General features: G+C 28.3%; 4 protein-coding genes across 9 annotated transcripts; 2 read left to right on the forward strand and 2 right to left on the reverse strand.

Annotated features, from left to right (window-relative positions):
• The first annotated feature begins 343 nt into the window (after window positions 1-343).
• Herc4 (HECT and RLD domain containing E3 ubiquitin ligase 4) lies at window positions 344-6,296 on the forward strand. 4 transcript variants are annotated; one of them, XM_035090538.1, is made up of 11 exons: window positions 344-667; window positions 1,158-1,291; window positions 1,554-1,995; window positions 2,242-2,517; window positions 2,784-2,935; window positions 3,109-3,492; window positions 3,568-3,695; window positions 3,940-4,108; window positions 4,186-4,482; window positions 4,762-6,021; window positions 6,092-6,296. In XM_035090538.1, exons 2-11 carry the CDS (start codon window positions 1,283-1,285, stop codon window positions 6,242-6,244), a joined length of 3,270 nt encoding a protein of 1,089 aa, XP_034946429.1. In that variant the 5' UTR covers window positions 344-667; window positions 1,158-1,282; the 3' UTR covers window positions 6,245-6,296. The 4 variants fall into 4 exon arrangements, with proteins under 4 accessions (XP_034946429.1, XP_034946431.1, XP_034946432.1 ...); XM_035090539.1 differs by lacking the exon at window positions 344-667 and adding an exon at window positions 849-867; XM_035090540.1 differs by lacking the exon at window positions 1,158-1,291.
• A 752-nt stretch (window positions 6,297-7,048) lies between these two features.
• On the reverse strand, window positions 7,049-11,773 carry LOC118071400 (uncharacterized). Of its 3 annotated transcripts, XM_035090543.1 has the most exons (7): window positions 11,663-11,773; window positions 10,262-10,448; window positions 9,482-9,585; window positions 8,411-8,493; window positions 8,023-8,223; window positions 7,738-7,827; window positions 7,049-7,485 (listed from the first exon to the last, which is right to left on the reverse strand). In XM_035090543.1, exons 2-7 carry the CDS (start codon window positions 10,387-10,389, stop codon window positions 7,207-7,209), a joined length of 885 nt encoding a protein of 294 aa, XP_034946434.1. In that variant the 5' UTR covers window positions 10,390-10,448; window positions 11,663-11,773; the 3' UTR covers window positions 7,049-7,206. The 3 variants fall into 3 exon arrangements, with proteins under 3 accessions (XP_034946434.1, XP_034946436.1, XP_034946435.1); XM_035090545.1 differs by lacking the exons at window positions 10,262-10,448; window positions 11,663-11,773 and adding an exon at window positions 9,668-9,815; XM_035090544.1 differs by lacking the exons at window positions 7,738-7,827; window positions 11,663-11,773 and having other exon boundaries at window positions 10,262-10,538.
• An 898-nt stretch (window positions 11,774-12,671) lies between these two features.
• Window positions 12,672-14,944, forward strand: LOC118071396 (zinc finger protein 543-like). The gene is given in 4 exon segments (XM_035090536.1): window positions 12,672-13,019; window positions 13,649-13,927; window positions 13,929-14,430; window positions 14,516-14,944. Coding segments are annotated over 4 exon segments (1,311 nt in total). The 5' UTR covers window positions 12,672-12,854; the 3' UTR covers window positions 14,881-14,944.
• Window positions 14,945-15,931: 987 nt separating this feature from the next.
• Window positions 15,932-20,423, reverse strand: LOC118071397 (S-adenosylmethionine synthase-like). Its single transcript, XM_035090537.1, is given in 9 exon segments — window positions 15,932-16,515; window positions 16,587-16,903; window positions 16,983-17,201; window positions 17,294-17,437; window positions 17,993-18,105; window positions 19,082-19,204; window positions 19,287-19,364; window positions 19,899-19,932; window positions 19,934-20,423. Coding segments are annotated over 9 exon segments (1,221 nt in total). The 5' UTR covers window positions 20,021-20,423; the 3' UTR covers window positions 15,932-16,409.
• Window positions 20,424-20,718: the final 295 nt, after the last annotated feature.

A 20,718-nucleotide genomic window follows, 5' to 3' on the forward strand; every position in this document is an offset into this window, starting at 1 on the left:
TTACGTTTAGATATCGTAAGCTTCAGGCTTAGTAACAGAGGGTGGGGGAATGTGCTTGCTCGTCAACTGTTCGAACTCGCAGTCTTCTCTGAAAAATAAGACGGAGATAGATAGACATATTTTGTGCTCTGTCTTGCTCGGAACAGATTATTCTGAAATTTGTAAATTTCTTGGTACCCTAAGGCTCCCTTTTTGTAGTGCATCCCTGAAAATTATCATTTTTCGAACGATTTCCCTGTTACCTACTCAATTTCAGTTGACGTCAAGCTTCGGCCTTTTGCCGCACAACACGAGGGCGTAAAGTCAACTCCGGGAAACTTTCTGACTTCAGCCCAGCCTTAATGAAGCCGAGTATATATCAGCTTTACGGACTTTGTAAGAGTGATAAAATTGAGTGTCATTGTCTTTAATGAATGATTCATTTTACAATTAAGATTTTACTTTTGTTTTATCAATATAAGTAAACTAAAAGTTAAAGTACTTATTTGTAACATCAAAAATCACCTAATGTGAATTAAAGTAAAATCTGTGTAATTATAAATATTCAAGAACTCATATGAATTTAGATAAAAAGTTTCAGATACTTTAGCTTCATGATTAATAGAAATACCCAGAAAAAGGGAGAAATAAAGAGTATAATATATTTGTGAACATAAATATAAAAGATGTAAGTGATCGATAGAATAGGTTAGAATTCGTTATCTCAATTTAAGATAAATATAAAACACACATACGTGTTTAAATTGATCATTCTTGAGAAGTTTCATACCTTATGATAGTAAATATGCATAAATATTCCTATAGTTGAAACATTTTTACTATTTTTTTTCGTTTCAATAGTTTGTTTTCCGAAATTTGTGTAAAATTGTAAGCTATTTTTCACTTTATATATGCAATTTCAATTTAAATTATTATCAACTAAATTGAGCAAGTTCTTGAAATTTGAAATAATTAATTAATATAGTATACGTTTTAATTATTCTCATTTTTATAAACAATTTTTTTTTTTTTAATTTATGGAATTGAATATTCAACTTGGAATTTCTATGTTTTACTTCTGGTGAATGTATCAAATTTTCATTCATTTATATTATAATTATTATATTGTCTTATTGTTGTTTTTAATTTGCAATCACTAGTTACTCATTATTCTCTAGGTTATTCCGAAAGAAAATTCCGTGGGATGTAAAATTGAATTAAATACTCAATTAAATATCAAATACAAATACATAGTAAGCTAAAATAAAATTAGTATTTAAAAAAAACTATTTATGGATCTGCTATGAATATGGTAATTTCTACTTTTAAAAATTTTGAAAACGTTGAATAATTTCTATTTTTTGTTGAGCATGTTTTGTCATTTTCATATTAGTAATGTCGTATTTAAATAGAATACAGATGTTAAAATATTGCTCTTTATATTAAAAAAGAAAACACACTGATATGACAATTTTTAGAAAAATTTTCTAGAATCATTAAAGAGCATTATCCAAAATTTGTGTTTACATGGGCAATCTGTATAAGTTGTAATTGTGATTCTGTAATATTTTCAGGACACTTTGACACAAAAACGTTTCTTACACAGAAACAACGATTTGGAAACACTGGAACCACCTATAAAGAAAATTACTCTAGAATTCATTGACATGTTTTGTTGGGGAAGTACAGCTCATGGAGAATTAAGTTTAGGTGGTATTGAGGAAGAGTCCATTCTTGTACCTCGTGAAGTTGACTTTCAAAAAGCAACAAAAATCAAAGAAATTGCGTGTGGAAATAATTATACTATAGTTATAACTGAAGATGGTGAAATTTTTTCTTGTGGGAATAATGATTATGGACAATTAGGTCATGACAAACCTCGGAAAAAATTACAACTAATATTAGGACTCGAAGCTTTTGTCTTCAGAAAAGCTGCTTGTGGTGCTTGTCATACATTAGCTGTGAATGAATGGGGACAATTATTCAGTTGGGGTTGTAATTCTGATGGCCAATTAGGTATTTATTATGCTTTTTCATAATAATAAGCTAATTTTTGCAATTAATTCGAATGATTAATTTTTTTTTTATCATAAAATATCAATAATTAGATGTTATAAAGACATCAATCTACAAATTTTATATTTTTATGCTGATTGGCTGTTTAATTTATAAGTGAAAATGTCAACTTTTTTCACAAAGACAATTCCAAATCGTGCTATTGATATCTAATGATTTAACAAACGTTGGTTATGAATATTTTAGGATTAAACTCATACGTACAAATAGAAACAACGCCAAAAATGGTTAAAGCTCTTGGTACAAATGTAGTGATTCAAGTAGCTTGTGGATATAAGCATGCCATAGCACTCACAAATAATGGAGAACTGTATGCATGGGGCTCTAATGATGAAGGCCAGTTGGGAATTGGTCCAGAAGTAAAAGCTGAACTAAAACCAAAATTAGTTTCTAGTCTTGCAGCTATGCCTATTGCATTTATTGCTTGTGGAGGATCTCATACGATTGTTGTATCCAAGTCAGGTAAATATCGGTAAAATCAATTATTACTGTGTTATTTGTAATTGGCTTTCGTCATATCTGTTAAAAAATTTATTTTATAACTTTGCTTCGTAAAATTTAACTTGATCATGTAATATCACTACGTTCGTAAAACAAGCATCCTAAGTTTTTAATTTTAAAAACATGTATTGCTATTCTATCATATTTTGTTTAAGTGATTACATTCAAAAAATTTATTTCAAAACTTTTATATAAATCATAATTGTAATTGTGAAATATATTGACAGGAGCAATTTATGTATGGGGTAAAAATACATTTGGCCAATTAGGAATTAATAGTACGCAAAATCTTAGTTATCCTTTTCAACTAAGAACACTAAGAAATTCTAAAGTACGGCATGTTTCCTGTGGTGAAGATTTTTCAGCCTTTCTTACAGCGGTAACTGTTAATAATTCACTATTTTATTAAAATATATTTCCTGGCTATTGATATAAAATAATTATATTTTTTTTTGTTAAATATATTTTTCAAATGCCAATAATAATACTTGTCAATAGTTGAAATTCTTAGGTAATAATGGAATGTAATAAATGATGTAATTTAAAAAATAGGATGGCGGTGTATTTACATGTGGTGCAGGTATGTATGGACAACTTGGTCACGGAACCACAAGTAACGAAATACTTCCACGTCAAATCATCGAACTAATGGGGAGTGTAGTAACGCAAATTTCTTGTGGAAAGCGACATATGCTAGCGTTAATACCTTCAAGAGGTCGAGTGTATGCTTGGGGATTAGGTGGAGCTGGCCAGTTAGGAATTCGAGTCGTACGAACTGTTGCTACTCCTCAAGTTGTTCTGGGACCATGGGTATCACCAAATGGAACATCAATATATCAAAGCGATATCCCTCCTAGTGAGCATGGTAAAAATGGTGTAGTTAAGCATATTTTTACTGGCGGTGATCATTGTTTTGCCACTGTTACTAAACGAGAGGTAAAAATGCAATTTACTTAATTAATGAAAAATAATGAATTATTTGAATAATTATGTCTTCATCATGTTATTTAGAACAATATTCCTCCAGATGATTGTAGAGTATTTGAACCATCATCTCAAATATTAGCAGTGACCGAAGAACAACTATTGGTTTGCCAAAAAATACCAATGGGTGTTTCATTAGATCATGATTTAATGATGTAAGTGTAATAGTATATTTCACACCTAGGAAGGAAAAGTAGACTAGCTTAAACCACGTGTAAAATTACAACCCAAGCTGAAGACATAATTGTCTTCCCTAGAGCTGAATATGATTTTTCGTCATACCTGTGTGGAAGGTTCAACTCCTCTCCGAATGGAAAAGTGAACTTTTCGCGCGGGTATGACGAAAAATTAATTTCAAATCCGTAAGAAATAATTTCTTATTATAATTTTCCTTAATAGGTACTTAGAAACAGTTTTTCGCAGCCAGGCATGCGTTAATGCATCATTTTTACTATCAAATGATGCCCATTATGGTTGCTCAAGTAAACATTCTGGTGTTGACGGTGAATTAGCATCTCGGCTTTTTGGAATTATTTCAGATTTACACAACAATACAATTCAAGAATTAGTAAGTTATTAGGTTGTAATTTTTATTTAATTTGATATCATCAATATAATCAATTAATAAATTATTTCCCTCTTTAGATTTTTACTTCTATCACAGAAGGACTATTGCCAACGCTTACTTTATCACCACCAGATATAGAAACTTTGCGAGTTTATATTACTCTTCCATTATATCACGAATTCATCGATCCAAGAAATTGTGAAAAACTTCAATATCCATTTGCAAAAGCTTTAAATAATTTAAAACCTGAAGCCAAAAAAGTTGTCGGGATTTGGTTGAATCGATCACCAGTTCAAATATTTTATCGGCTAATTAGATCGTATAAAGCTGTCGTGTTATTTATTATGAAGAATACTAAGAATATCGATAATATGGTAAATATTATATTCTAATATATATTTAATAACAATATTAGTCTGTATATTTCATCCATGGGGAGAAAAGAAACTAGTTCAATGCAAGTATAAAATGATCACCTGTGCCGAATGCTAATTTTCCTCCCTAGGACTGAACATAATTTTTCGTTATACCCGTGCGGAAAATTCGACCTCTCAATTAGAAAAGTGAAGTTTACGCACGGATATGACGAAATAGTAATATATTTTAATTTTATTATTACAAAAGTACTAATGCATATAATAAAATGTTAACAGCGATTCCTAACAAATTCAAATCTAGAACAAAGCTTAGAACTCTTAAAATACATCAACAAGCTAAACCAAACTGATGACGGTTTACGAGTACCTTATGAAATTTTTCATTTATCTGAGTTAACATCAATAATAAATATTCGAGGAGATTATGTAAAATGGTTGCGTAATTCAGATGCTAGTAGTGTTGGAGTTGCATTAATTTGTAATTATCCATTTATTTTTGATGCTCAAGCAAAGCTACAACTACTTGAAACTGATCAAGCTATTCAAATGCATTCAGCAATGAACGAAGCCGCAACAATAGCAATAACAAATGTAATGTTTAATCCATTTTTACGTAATGGAAATCATCAAGCATCACAATTTTTGATATTGACTGTTTCTAGAGAAAATATTGTTACCGATACATTAAGAGAATTATCTGAATATGACTCTAATGATTTAAAAAAACCATTAAGAGTGAAATTTCATGGAGAAGAAGCAGAAGATGCTGGAGGAGTTCAGAAAGAATTCTTCCTTTTATTATTAAAAGAAATACTTGATCCTAAATACGGAATGTTCAAACAATATGAAGAAACTCATAATATTTGGTTTAGTGAAGATTCTTTTGAAGACGAGATGATGTATTTTCTTATTGGAGTTTTATGTGGATTAGTGATTTATAATTTTATAATAATCAATTTGCCATTTCCATTAGCATTATATAAAAAATTGTTACATGAGCCAATAAGCTTAAATGACTTGAAAGATTTATCACCAGTTACTGCAAAAAGTTTACAAAGTTTATTAGATTATAATGGAAATGATTGTGAAGAAGTTTTTGGATTAAATTTTGAAGTAACTCGACAAGTATTCGGAGAACAACGAGTTTATGAATTGATTCCTGGTGGTAGTAAAATTCCTGTTACTTTAGACAACAAAAAGGAATTTGTTAATTTATACGTTGATTATATATTTAATAAATCTGTTGAGTCACATTTTAATGCATTTTATAAGGGATTCCATAAAGTATGTGGAGGAAGAATATTAAAACTATTTCATAGTCACGAATTGATGGCCGTTGTTGTAGGTCATGAAAATTATGATTGGAAAGAGCTAGAAGAAAATGCTGCGTACAAAGAAGGATATCATAAAGATGATCCTACAATCGTGTTATTTTGGAAGATATTCCATGAACTTTCATTGGATGAAAAAAAGAAATTTTTATTATTTCTAACTGGAAGCGATCGAATACCTATTCAAGGAATGAAAGCTATCAAGGTAAACATTGTATTTATCTAGAAAAAATTATTTTGAATAAATTATTTTAACAACCAATTCACGTTTATAGATCACAATACAGCCAATGTCAGATGAAAAGTTTTTGCCTGTTGCTCATACTTGCTTTAATTTATTGGATTTACCTCGTTACAAAACAAAAGAAAAATTAAAATATAAGTTATTACAAGCTATACAACAAACTCAAGGATTTTCATTAGTGTAAATATAATCAACTCACAGATAATGAAATAAAGGAGAAAATTATTTTGCTAAAATGATGTTCTTTTTAATTTTGAATTATTTTTAATTAAAATTTTTTTTAATTTTTAAGACATTAATTATATTAATTCCTGGTAGCTAATACTTTATTTGATATTATTAACTTGTAATAGTAAAAATAACAGATAAATAAAATAACTTACTTCTATACACTTACGAAACTTAATCTAATTACTATACAAAGTTTTATAATCTTATTTATTTATTTATTATTATTGTTGTCTATTACTAAAGAACACTTATTGATTGTAGCATGTGCCTTTGTTATTGCAGTAATGTATTTTAAAAATGAAAGAGAGTATGTGTATTTATGCCGATTACTTGTAAGTAATATATTGTAAATGATATGTTAATATTTAAACATGATAAATAAAATTTATAAATTCGAATATTACATATATATATATAGTTAAATTAGTTTTTATGAAATAATTCAAACTATCCAATATGCATAAAATATTTATTTATTCAAAATAGCAGTACTTTTAACAACTAATAAATTTGATAATAATTTAATTTATTTTATTTATCAATAATCAAGTAAAAAAATACATTTATTCTTGATAATTGTTTAAATTAAATAATGTGAATTAAAACATAGCCATTTTTATGATTAAATTGAATTTTTTGTTCGAATAAAATTAAAAAAAAAAGTTATTCAATAACTGAGCATATTAATGAATGAAAATTTATTAATATTTTTCTGTCATTAAATGTATATAATGATCTATTTTAGTTATGCCGGATATTTCGTTATTTCGTTTATTCGTTTAATTTATTTTCTTTCGTAGTTATATTAATCACTGAATTTCATATAAACGATCGATAAATTAATGATACAAAGTTTTACATTTTAAAATAAATTTTTCAATAAAAAATTATAATTGTAGCTGATCGAAAATAAAATTAACGTTGATATGATGGAGTAAAATATTGAGTTCCAGGTGGTGCTCTATAACCAGGATAAGAACTATTAAGCGCATGTTGAGCGAAAAATCCACTGTAATCCTTATGAACTCGTCGTGGTCGGAAAGTAGGTCCTTTTGCCAATTCCATTCTTGCACGATTTTCTGCCTCAGTTTGTTGTTTTACTGACTCTGGAGGCCATTTCATATCTCCTCGCATGACTCCACTTGTTGGTGCCATTGTAGCAGCAGGTTGAGCTTGATAAACTGGCGCGGGTTGCTGAAAAAATGTTTTTGTTAATTCAGTATTATTTTTAGTTATTCAAGGATTTTTATTAATATTTTAAGTTTTCTCTCGTCAAGTTTCCTTGACAGTTTTAAACTTGAAATCACTGCAAATTTATAAATAAATTTTTGTATTTCCAGCTTAACATTTTGATAAAATGCCAAACTTTAATATTTACAATGAATTTGTAACAAATCTTTATTTATATTTATGATAATGATAATGATGATGTTAAAATATTGTTACCTGATTTATTGGTGCTTGTGATCTAAGAGTTATAGTTGTTGGTGGAGGTTCAAAATGACTTTGAGGATAATAATTTGACGATGATCGTTGCTAAAAAATGACCATGGAAATGTTTAGTAAATACATGATAATATTTTTACTGAGTATTAGAAAGCATAATAATATTTGAGAAATTGTAAAGATTATTAATTACAAATTTGTAATTAATAAAGGTTTATATTAATATAAACCTTTACCTCCCTTTTAAGTAATAAAGAATTTTTATGTTTAGAGTCAATGATTTACCTGTAAATTTAATTGTTGTTCTGAAGGAGGTAAAGGTGAAGTTGAAGGAGATGGTGTGATAGGAGCCCAAGATTTAGAACTTGATTGTTGTTGGAAATGCTTGGGTTGTCTCAACGTTCCACCGGGACTAATCGGTTGTGGTGATGGTCCCAATGAAGAATTACTGCTTTGATATGAAACGAAGTCGCCAATCCCTCGAGTCTTTTAAAAAGTATACCACATTATAAAAGACAATTTTTTTATTCGTTTCATTTTTTTCGTTGAGCATTTCCGGCTTTAATGTGATAGCCGTTGTGGGGAACCACAATAGCTGGATAGTCACAATCATTGGATCAACCACAAGCTTCAACTACTAAATTTTTAAATTATGAATAAAATTAAAATTTACCTTTGCTTGAACTGGACTTTGTTCAATGTAATCAACTTCGTCGTGATCTTCAGGAGGAGGTGGCCAAGTCACTCTTTTTGAACCTGAATTCAAATTTCAACTATCACAATTTGAAGTTTTAAAAAGTTACAAAATGTTATACTTGGCACATGTTAATTTCAACAAAGTTTGCAGTACACAATATAAAAAAGAAAAAAGGAATAATAAAAAATATTGAAGAATTTTTTAAAATAACATTTATTTTTATTTTCACTAATTAGAAAGAAACAATTTATTATTTAAATAATTCACTATTGAAAAATTATTATGGAAATTAAAATAATTATTCGTGATGAAATTAATCAAATGAATGTACAAAAATGTCGTTTGATAAATGAGAAAAAGATATAATTGGCTAATAATGTAAATCGACCAATTAACCAATTGTTCTATGAAATAAAAAATTATCATCAATAACGTTTGGTGTTAAGTGACCGACTTTGCCAACAACTAATGCTAACCCTAAGTCTAGATCCCAGCTTGTTACCCTGGACTGATGAATAATCATTGTAAAGATTCAGTAGCAAACGATTTTAGAGTTTGCACGGTATGTCGTGCCAAAATAGTGGGGGATTAAAACATTCATATATATTGGAAAATTTATGCATGATGTGATTAAACATTCCCAGGCGATCTCAAAATTAATCATTATCTAATAAAATGTTCATTAAGATATTTTAATAATCATAAAATTTCTAAAATTATCTGCGATTCAATGAAAAATTGGACTACTTATACAAAATGATCAATCTGTAAAATAATTATCAAGACATTGAATTTTTCATGAAGTTGATGATTCTAATTGTTTATAGCTTTTTTCTTCTTTTTATTATTACCTTTCATAGAAGTTATTTGCAACGTACATTGTTGACCATTGTGAATATAAAATAACGACCAATATTTACGAACAGGATTTTTGGATTTTACTATTTGTTGAAATTCTGTTGATGATTTTATAAAAATTTTTTTTCTATCACCTTTGCAGATTGCAGAAGATGCGAAGAAAAAGCAAAAATTTTAGATTATAGTTACCAGGTTGTCCACCGTTTCGAATCCTTGCTTCTTCCTCTTCAAGCATTCGTAGAACTGCACTGTTTTGGAGATTAGCAGGCTTGGCTATCTGATTGAAATCAATTCTATTGAATAATTCAAAATGTTAGTAACAATTCTAATTTCTTTATATAAAAAAGATATAATTAATATTTCGTAATAAAAAACCTTAAATCTTTGACAATCATTTTCTTTTTTAACAAGTTGTCGTGTCCAAAAAACCAATCTTTCTATGAATGCTTTTAATAACGAAGCTAGTATTGAATTAATTAGAACAATGAAGCATACTGTTATTAAAAGTTTCAAGTCAAGTACAGAATGACTTTGATGCAATTTTCGAATGAACCTTGCCGATTTATTTATGCTATAAGTGATTCTCTTAGCTTAAAATAATTCGGTGAATCACTAGCGTGTCGCCAATTAACAATCTCGCGGATACACTTTACGAAGAAAGTCTTTGACGCAAGGTGGTTACATTGCTTTCTTGCCAACAGCTCCATTAATCGTTTATTGATTATTATTGATATTTAAAATAATTTTTTTTTTTTTTTAATTTTATTGAAGCAAACTCAATTTTATAAATAGATTTGATTTTTTTTTCTCGTAAATATTATAAGTCCTTCAAGAAACAGTTTTCTCTCAAAGAAAATTAATGATACGTCAAAAAATTGAAAAGACAAAAAAATTGATTGATATGTATACATTTATTTCTATTGATTGAACAATTGATTTTTGTTATTATTGCTAGTGAAGAAAACTTACCCAACTGCACCATTGGCCAATACTTTAGTCTGTTTTTCCAAAGTTTCCTGAATAGCTTGAGGAGAATACAAATTAATTGGAGAATTAAATTGTTTATTTACAAACTTTGGTCCTTGACCCGTCAGCATTTTCTTTATTTCTGTTTTATATTACTTGTCAATAATTTACCAATAAAATATTCCAGTCACTAAAAAAAAAAAAAATACGAAAATAAGCGTTTGAAAAATTCGATGTTTCTTATTCGATGTCACAAGTGTTTATGGCAACATTCTAGCGTTACGAGTTGATTTTAGCTTCATATTACTGCAGTTATAGTTATACATACATATAGATTATATGTCGACCAAGTATATCTAAGAACGTGGCCTACTGCCTCTCTGGTTATTTTAAAATCAAAATTCCTCCCAATATATCTCCAACATCCAGCGCAAAATTTACTTTCCCCTTGCCCCGGTTTATACTTTTTTTAAATTTGCACTTTCTTTCTTTTCCGGTATAATACACGAATAAAAATTAACTTTACATTCTGATCTATTCAACATTACGTAAAAATAATGACATTGAAAATTCTGATGGTAAAACTAGAATTCGGTAAGTAAGTTTTTCTAAATTTTGTTAAGTTGTCTTCATTTTCATTTTTTACTATAAAATCAGTAAAAATTATCCATTTTTCTTTCGTGTATTATTTTACACTCAATTTAAACTGTTATACTAGTATGTGAAGGATTTAACAGTATTTGTCTAAATGGGACAATCAATCACTTTTTAAAATAAAAAAGACATTCATTGAATGTTTTAATCAAGCGTTGGAGAAGTGAAAAAATTGATGAAAAAAATAAAAATTGGCATTCATTCTATGAAAATAATTGATGAAAGTATGTAGATGAATTAATGTTTTGGTAATGAGTAACAGAAAAAAAATATTAAAAGTTTACATCATAATGTGCAATTATTTATTGGCTGTATTCTACACTATAAAAAGTCTTATTTTTACGGAGAGAAAAGAATTGTAAATTTTCCTCTCAAAAATAGTAGTCTCTCGCTTCGGGTACAAAAATAGCAATAAGCAATTGTTTCATTAGTATACATTACAATTTTTTCTTGTAAAAATTTTATTACACACTCCAATTGTAATATTTCATATTTATTTTTATATAATTTACAATTTTGATTCCCAATAAATTTATACAAGAAAAAATTGTAATGTATACTAATGAAACAATTGCTTATTGCCATTTTTGTACCCGAAACGACAGACTACTTTTGGAGTAAAATTTACAATTCCTTTCTCTCCGTGTTCATTCAATTAAATTGATTCCACAATGTTACGGTTTTAATCAGTGTTATTACTGTCATTATGAAAAGATTGAATGTTATTGGATAAAATTATTAAAAACTTACAGTGAGTTTAATGAAATATCAAGTATGCTAAAGGGAGAGAGAAAAAATTCAACTAATGTGAATTTTGATGTAAAAGCCTGAAAGTTTAAGTTCTTACGTATAAGTTTTCTCCGCCCACTTTAGAGTGGCTACTTATGTTTCCTACTCAAGTTATTTTTGTAATAAGCCAATAAATGTCTTCTTCCTAATTTCAGATAGTTTAAAACAATAGTAATTACTCATTTTTAGATTTCAACAAAATTGTTCAGTCCAAATATATTGAATATTGAATTTAATAAAGATTCTTATTTACAAAAATAAATTTTTAATAAAATAATAGAAGTAAAAAATAATATAAAATACAAGTAAATTCAAATCAACTTTCAACTTCTGCTCAACTCAGAATGTTTCATTATTTATTTATGACTGATAACTGATATCAGTTAAGTTGTTATATAAAGTGTTTGTAAAAATTTAGTCTTAAAAAGTGTTACAAAAATATATTTATTTACTGATAGAGTTATGATTAATTTTAATAATATTTTCGCTTACAGTGTTCTTTTTTTTCTAATAAACAATTTTTATTTTAAACTTAAACTCTCATGTTAAGATACCGATTTTATTGAATCTAACATTTTTTTCAGGATATGGATTAGATTTTGTGTTTTTTTTTACCATCGGACGTTATTTTCCTATCAACCGATTGTATTATTCTGTAAAATGTAGAAAATGTATATATATATTTTTTGTTTATTTCATGTATTTAATTAAATTAACATTTCTTATCAATAACAAATGCTTAATTTTATTAAAAAAAAATAGGATGATTCATTAATAAAGATTTTAAAATAAGATGAAATGAAAAAAATGATAGTTATATTTAAAAATTCCCGCAAAAAAGTGAAAAAATGACTGTTTTTATCGATAACACAAGTAGCGCTGGTGTCGACCATGTTGCCACATTGAAACGAAATCTGCCATTTTCTCGCTTTTGCCACTGTGTTTCTACCAGAAAAAGAGGACGCTGGCGCCATTTTGGGAACGTAAGTGGCTACCCTTGCGTCTGTCCACTACGGCTGCCATTATAGATTCCGTTGTGACCGAGTTGCTGTTACGTTTAGAGTAATTTCTCGTATAATAATTGAGTAAAAGTTACATTATTATTGAAAAAATTCCTAAAAATAGTATCAGTGTCACCTAAACTATCTAAAAAATGAAAACCTATAGTAGAAAAAAGAGTGATAGTCCAAGTAACGTGATAATTCATGTAAATGAGCTGTGCCGACTGTGCTTGGCCAAGGAGGAAGAGATGGTGCCGATTTACGATGATGACGCCGTTCCTATGCCACTTAGAATAATGGCTTGCGTGAATTTGGAGGTAATTAAAATGAATAAAGTTTATCATATATTTACAAAATGACAGTTAGTGGTGTAAAATTTTAACGAAAAATGAATCCATCATTAATATTCGCTGTAATTAATTTAAAAAAAAGGAATCTAGTTTATCGCAATTTGATTTGACCTTCCCCCTTTCTCCCGCATATGAGCAGCTTCTGAGTATGGATATCGACGTTCCAGCTTTCTCTCTTGCCTTTACCTATACATGTAAAAGGCCTGGAAAATAACATGTGTTAATATCATACCATACAACTGATATTAAAGATTGTATGCGTAAATAAAATATATGTTTAAGTAACCGTCTTTACCGAGTTATCGACTTTCCACCAAGCACTGATCGATTTTGATATTTAGATATCTTACAGGAATCTTTAGTTAGAAACATTGATGCAGAAAACATAGGAAATTTTTTCTATTTCTCTGAATGCATATGCATACATTATTTTGATTATTTTATTAATGAGCTTCAAACTGATATCGATTATCTTTATCAATAACAACTTTTAAAATTGTGTTGTTCAAAGTATTTGCAGGCTCTTTTTTACAACATACACTATTAACAATTTTATGCATTGAAATTATTTTTAAATCTTAATTTTTTTTTTCTAGGTTTTTGAGGAAGATGGATTACCTAATATGATATGTCGCCCGTGTAAATACCAACTCGAAAAATCTTATCAATTTAAGAAAAAATGTGAAGCAGCTGATGCTAAATTACGAAACCATTTAAAAATGATTCAAAAATTAAGTGGACACGGTGAAGATTCAGAGAATCAAGAGGGTAATGAAGACTCTGAAGGAACCACTTCCGGAAAATCACGACAAGTAAAACAGCTTTTAGCAGATTTGGTTTCTACAAAAGGTGAAAGTGGTCAAGGTGATGGCGACCCCAATTGAAGTTACAGAAGAAGAATTGGTTGGAGGTTATATTTTAGGAATGTCAGCGGAAAATATGGAAGCTGAAGAAAGCATTCCCGAAGGACCCTCCAACATTACCTTAGTTCCTTCTGAAGAAAAAACTGCAAAAGCTCGTTGCACAATTCGTGCAACAAGAATCAAGCAAGAACATGAATCTGATGATGAAGGAGACGAAGTTCAAAGAGCTATTGCTAATTCTGAAAGAAAAAATGTTTACATGATGGAAGTGACTAGTCATTCATCAGGACAAACAGAATCGATGAAATTACAGCCTATTGAAGAAACAATGGTTGATGGTAATGAAGAATTGAAGGTGTTCAAGTGCGATAAATGTCCAAAAGCATTTACTAGACGAATTATGTTGAAAAGTCATCAATCGGTGCATTCAACACAAAGAGGTTTTACTTGTCAAGCATGCGAAAAGTGGTTCCCAACTCGTTCTGCATTAATTCGTCATGAGAGAACTCATACTGGTAAATATATAAATATATATTTTTTACTTTTTCTCTACAAAAATTGATTTATTTAAAGAATATTAATTTAATCATTTTTTTTTAGGCGAAAAACCATTTGGATGTAACATTTGTCATCGTGCATTTGCTCAAAAAGAAATTCTACTCCGACATTTAATGACACACTCCGGACAAAAACCTTTCCAATGTCAAGACTGTGACAAAAGTTTTACCCAACGAGAAGCTTTGAGAGTTCATATGAGACGTCATCAAAAGCTTGATCCTAATGATATTCAGTTGCATCATTGTCAGTTATGCCCTAAAGCTTTCTGTCATGCGTCTGGTCTTTCAAGGCATTTAGTAACTCACACCGGACGAACTTATAAGTGTGTTGAATGCGAAAAATCATTCACCGATAAAAGTTCTCTGTTAAGACACAGCCGAATTCATGCGCCTAAGAAATTACCATAAAGTTGATTATAAAATAATGCTTATTAAATATATACATACAAATAAATATTAATTTTTTTATGTACATTTCAAGTTTTCAGAGTACTATTAACTATTTATAATCTTATCAAGTATACTATACTTATAACTTATAAACTGAAAATGAAAAAATCAAATTCGTCGTAAAGGACAAATTAATTTTTGTTTTGATTTTAACAGATGACATTAAAATTATTTTATATAGTAAGTGTATATAAATCGAAAAAATGAATATTTTTTTTATTGGAAAAAAGAAAAAATTTTAGTTCAAAATTATTTTAAAAAAATTAGATATATCATAAAATTGATAATTACCTCTAGTATTCAAACAATGTCATTAAGGAATAATTTGTAATCTCATGCAATCAATATGATTTAACTCATATAATATCGTAGAAATTATGATTTTTTTGAAGTACTTTAAATAAAGAAGAACTTGATCATAAATCATTGATGATAAATTTTGTTACATTTAATTTAATAATATTTTCTTTTTCGAGTAAATATTTATAATCATGTAGAATAATGGTATATGACAAGAATAGAGGGAAGCAGAGATTTTTTGAAACTTTTATATTTTATAATCATATGAATGTTTAAATCATTATATAATAACAATTGGTCAAAACTACAGTCAATAGTTATTTATCAATAGACGTTCAATGAATTTCGATAATTAGGATTGATATAATAGCCAACTATTCACTGTTTTGTTTGAAGTAAAAATTTCGTTCACTATTATACTCAATCTTTTTTTAATTTATAAGTTTGTGTATAAATGGGTCTTACTTCATTAATAATAAAAACTAAGTATTAATGATGTTCACTCAATTAACTAATCAATTATTTTACTTTACCCTTATTAGTAAAGTAAACTTCATTTTTATTAAAAAATATTTGTTTTGTATCTAAGTTATCTTGCATGCCTTTACTGCTTTAGTACAATAAAACATATTAACGCAAGGGGAAATAAATCTTAAAATACTTTTTTTTATATTTTAAATATGTTATTAATTTACTGATAAAAAAAAAGTTTCTTGAAAATTTTTCATTTATTTATTAACAGCAAAGATGATTTAAATCGTATTTTTAACAGTCACATCCTCTCCGGAAAATAAAAAACAATGCACTAATGTGCGTATTATTTCATTAATTTTGCAAGAAAACGGTCGATTTTTATATTTTCATTTAATTTACATCAAATGCTACACAATTCACTATGAATATATATACAATCATCACTATTTTTTTATAAGGAAATTGATAAAATAGTGAGTAATAAAGAAATATTGAATTTTCATATAGATCTATTTTTCGTCGTTTAGAAAATATGCTATTTACGTGGAAATCAATAATTTAATGATTTGTTATTTTTTTCATGATTAATGTGAATAATTGTAGAACTTTTGTTTGCAAATAATGAAAGTCAAGGTGACAATTATATCTATATGTATATATTTTTATTCTTATCATTTTTTAATTTCGTGGTTTTTTAGTTGATAGTTTTCTCATCAATCGAGAATTAACTGTTTCGGCTTTTCCCAGGTAAAACAATCTCTACCAAAATGTCCATATGTACTTGTTTGTTGATAAATTGGCTGCCGTAAATTTAATTCCCTGCAATGAAAATGTATAATTTATATAAAAAACAACAAAAACAGTTAACACGATTATCAAAATAAGCTTACTTGACAATTTTTCCAGGTCTCAAGTCAAAATTTTTATTGATAATTCCCAGAAGTTCATTTTGAGATAATTTTGAAGTACCATAGTCAAAAACAGTAATAGAAAGAGGTTCTGCTACTCCAATAGCATATGAAACTTGTACTAAACAACGTCTACATAGTCCAGCTTTTACTAAAGATTTAGCAACCCATCTTGCTGCATAGGCTGCCGATCTGTCAACTTTTGTGAAATCTTTGCCTGAAAAAGCACCACCACCGTGTGCTCCCCAGCCTCCATATGTATCTACAATTATTTTTCTACCAGTTAAGCCAGCATCGCTCTGAAAATGTTTTTCTTTTAGACATTTGTTTATTTCAACAGATTTTTGTCTAGTAAATTATTTTTTGAAGAATTAATACCTGTGGGCCACCAATAATAAAATTACCACAAGGGTTAACATGGAATACAGTTTTCTCGTCGAGATATTTAGCTGGAATAACTTTTCTAATAACGTCTTTCATAATTGCTTCCCGCAATTTATCAAGTGTGATTTTTTCATTATGTTGAACCGAGACTACGACTGTGTGAACACGAACAGGAACACAAGCACCATTCTCCATCATATATTCACAAGTCACCTGATAAATCAATCATAAGTAAATCCATGTAAAACATTATTTGCATTAGATAAAAAACATATGTGATTATTTTCGAAAAAAAAAATTTTTACTTGTGTCTTTGAATCAGGACGTGCCCACCATAATTCACCACTTCGTCGCAGTTCCGCAATTTTTTGATTCAATTTGTGCGCTAAAACGACAGTCAATGGCATACATTCGTCAGTTTCATCAGTTGCATAGCCAAACATCAATCCCTATATTTCAAAATCATAGAATGTTAAAACAATGTCACCCTTATATTTTCCTTACAAATAGATTAAAGATATACATTCTACTCTACTAACATTAAATTCAATACATGATTTTAAAAATTAAACAAAAATACACAAGCATTTTTACTACAAATCAGTATAGGTTTTAAAATACCTCGAGTAATTATTTACGAAGCTGAAATTTAAATTAATGCACTAAATAATATTCATGCATAAATTGGTCGATTCATACTCATGCAAATCCTTTTTGACATAAATTGTATGAGAAAGTATTAAGGTTTATGACGAATAAAATTATAAACTTAATATGAAGTTTAGAAATGATTATTTGATTTATAGTGTCAATAGTTACAACTATATCGCTAAGCCATAAAACTATCATCATTAGTTGCAAAATAAAAGAAAAGTGATTTATACTATTCAAGTAGTGTAATTTACAATAGCATTCGAATACTATAGAATAATGAAAATTTAGTATTTATTTACAAAAGAAAAACAAATATAATGTTTTTTTTGGAAATTTAATTTATAATTGACCTGATCTCCTGCACCAACTTCCTCATCGCTACGATTTACATGAACTCCCGCAGCAATATCTGGCGATTGTGCATCAATTGCCAATAAGACGTTGCAAGTTTTATAGTCAAAACCTGTGAAATAATTTGTTTAACAAAAAACGCAAGAATATAACAACAATTGAAATTAATTATTAATCTACCATTTAAATGTGGTTTTGAATGAAAAAATTTTTTAAGCATTCTTTGATAGTTTTTTATAATTTTAGTTGAATTCCGATGATTTAAATGAAAATGAATGTTAGAAATGAAATTGTATTTATTAGTAAGAAAACATCCCTTTAAAAATTTTTTATCTCATTCAATTATTCATCGCAGGGGGCCCCTAATGCATGAATTTATTAATTGATGAATATTGTAGACTTAATCATTTTAATTTCATTCATACATCAATGATTACTAATAAATAATCTAGAAATCCTTTTTGTGAAACTGTTTTTCTCAATGTTGAAATTTTTGATAAATATTATTATACAGTCTTAAAAAATTTATTTAGTAATTCTTTTGCTCTGTGGCACAGGCTGAGAATGGATTATGTACCTGATCACCGGCACCCAAGTCCTTCTCTTCCCTGTCCACATGAACCCCTTCTGCGATATTCGGTGATTGTTGTTCGATCGCCACCAAAAGGTTCAACGTACGCCAATCAAATCCTGCCACCACCATTGATACTCTTACGTTAATAATGAATTAACTCATTTATAGCGTATCTAGTTTTTAGTCAACTTAAGTTTTTAAGAATTTTTCAAAAATATATTCTATTAAAAATCAATCAATTTTTAGTTACTATTTTTTATCTCTTCAATTTTTGATAACTACTTTTTGAAAATAAAAGTATAAACCGATGTTTGGCAAAAAATTTTAATAATGAATAAATAATTTTAAGTCACTTTCAGTGTGTTTTTTTTTACATCATGGCAATCATGAGTAGCAAATACTTAATCGCATCATTAAGTGACTAATACAAGTTTTTTAACTTGAAATTTTTTTTAATTTATTGTAATAAAATATTGATAAATTTCTTAATAATGATAAAAATAATATTATTTACCTTTCGAAGAATCATCGTAACCAATGTGATTTACAGTGTCTCTTACAATTTTTTGATAGTCAACAACTGCTTTAGATGTGATTTCCCCGCACAATAAAATCATTCCAGTTTTGGTAACAGTCTCTATTTTTAATAAAATTATTGCTTAATAACAAATTCAAAATAGTGAACTTGCTTTTTCGTAATGTAACAAAAATTCACTTACCACAGGCTACTTTGGCATCCGGATCTTGTTCTAAATGTGCATCAAGAATAGCATCACTGATTTGATCACACATTTTATCTAAAATAATTTAAAAACGTATTTATTTTTATAATTTAACAAAGTTCTTTTCAATGACAAATTCAATAATTTTTTCGAATTAATATCATAAAAAAAAATAGATAAAAGTTATTTGTAAAAAAAATGAATGAACTTTTTATCAATGGAAATGTATTGTCGTAATTGATAGTAATAATTTATAAATCATAATTTTTTAGCTGTACAGAAGAAATTTCATAGTAAAGAGGGTGGCCGGAAATCAAGAGCACATGGTGTATGATGCCGGAGGTTGTTCCAAACTGAGTAAAAAAAGTAAATTTCCGAAACATTTTAAAAACCCGCGAAAACAAGCGGCTTCAGTAGAATCGATAATTTATACATAATTAGTTTAAGATTGAGATATAAATAGAAAACTAAGGGATAATGAATTTTTTTTGTTACAAATAAGAGCACGCGCAGAAGTCACGACGCGATGGCGGCACGAGGATAATGGCGTATGGAAAGGGTTTGTAGTATTGAGAGAATCATAATAAAAGAATGAATTAAGAAATATACCAGGATGTCCTTCACCAACAGATTCTGAAGTAAAAGAGAAAAGTCCCATCTTGTTGAAGTTCTGGAGGAGCATGTCCATTTGCGTATCCATTAATATGATGTGATGGTGTAGTTTCCGGCATTTTAGTGAGACCTTTTCCTTTTCTAGCCAGTAATATGAGTCGATTTGTATAAGTTAATATTAATTGTTGATGACTGACACAATTTTTTATGGACACTGATAAAATCTGATGATTTTTATAATTTGATTCAGCTAAACACGTTGTGAAAATATTTAAGCACTTAATTGTACGTTTATTTGCTGAAAACTTCGAATTCGCCGTCAAACGAGACACTACTTGACCCACCGACGACACTCGCACCAATGAATTCACTATGCCAACGTTTTAGATCGAAAAGAGACTCCCCGCCACTTAACATCAAGTATTTATAACCTCGGCTACTTACCGACAAACTTCATTCGACTATCATCGACTTTCCTCGGCTATCACGTGATTTTTTACATCTTGTCATAATAAAGCGGGAAAATTAGAATTTTTTTCATTTTCTATTTTTATTTTTAGTAATTTTAAGAGTTTCTAGCATGACTAAGTAAACGACAATTAGAATATTTCATAATTTTACGAAATCAATAGCAAAAAATTTCAGTTGAACAACAAAGTGACTCATTATGATGAGAAGTAAAAAAAGATGATGAAACTTATTATCAACATGCGTAAATCAATTGGTTATCAAATAATTAAAACTTACTAAATATTTAGACAACCAACTTGAATTAATAAAAAACTTAAATAACTTATTATCTTGATACTTTTCAACA

The sequence above is a fragment of the Chelonus insularis genome, unplaced genomic scaffold (assembly GCF_013357705.1).
Source record: "Chelonus insularis isolate UGA/USDA-ARS -01 unplaced genomic scaffold, ASM1335770v1 contig_81_pilon, whole genome shotgun sequence".
NCBI lineage: Eukaryota > Metazoa > Arthropoda > Insecta > Hymenoptera > Braconidae > Chelonus > Chelonus insularis.

Bases quoted from the DNA above. Each gene is read 5' to 3' on its own strand.
- Herc4 (XM_035090538.1), top strand. The intron at 1,996-2,241 runs GTATTTATTATG...TGAATATTTTAG, and splicing joins TAATTCTGATGGCCAATTAG to GATTAAACTCATACGTACAA. The intron at 4,483-4,761 runs GTAAATATTATA...AAATGTTAACAG, and splicing joins CTAAGAATATCGATAATATG to CGATTCCTAACAAATTCAAA.
- LOC118071400 (XM_035090543.1), bottom strand. From the start codon at position 10,389: ATGCTGACGGGTCAAGGACCAAAGTTTGTAAATAAACAATTTAATTCT. The intron at 9,586-10,261 runs GTAAGTTTTCTT...ATTATTCAATAG, and splicing joins TTGGCCAATGGTGCAGTTGG to AATTGATTTCAATCAGATAG. The intron at 8,224-8,410 runs GTAAATTTTAAT...ACTTTTTAAAAG, and splicing joins AAAGTCCAGTTCAAGCAAAG to ACTCGAGGGATTGGCGACTT.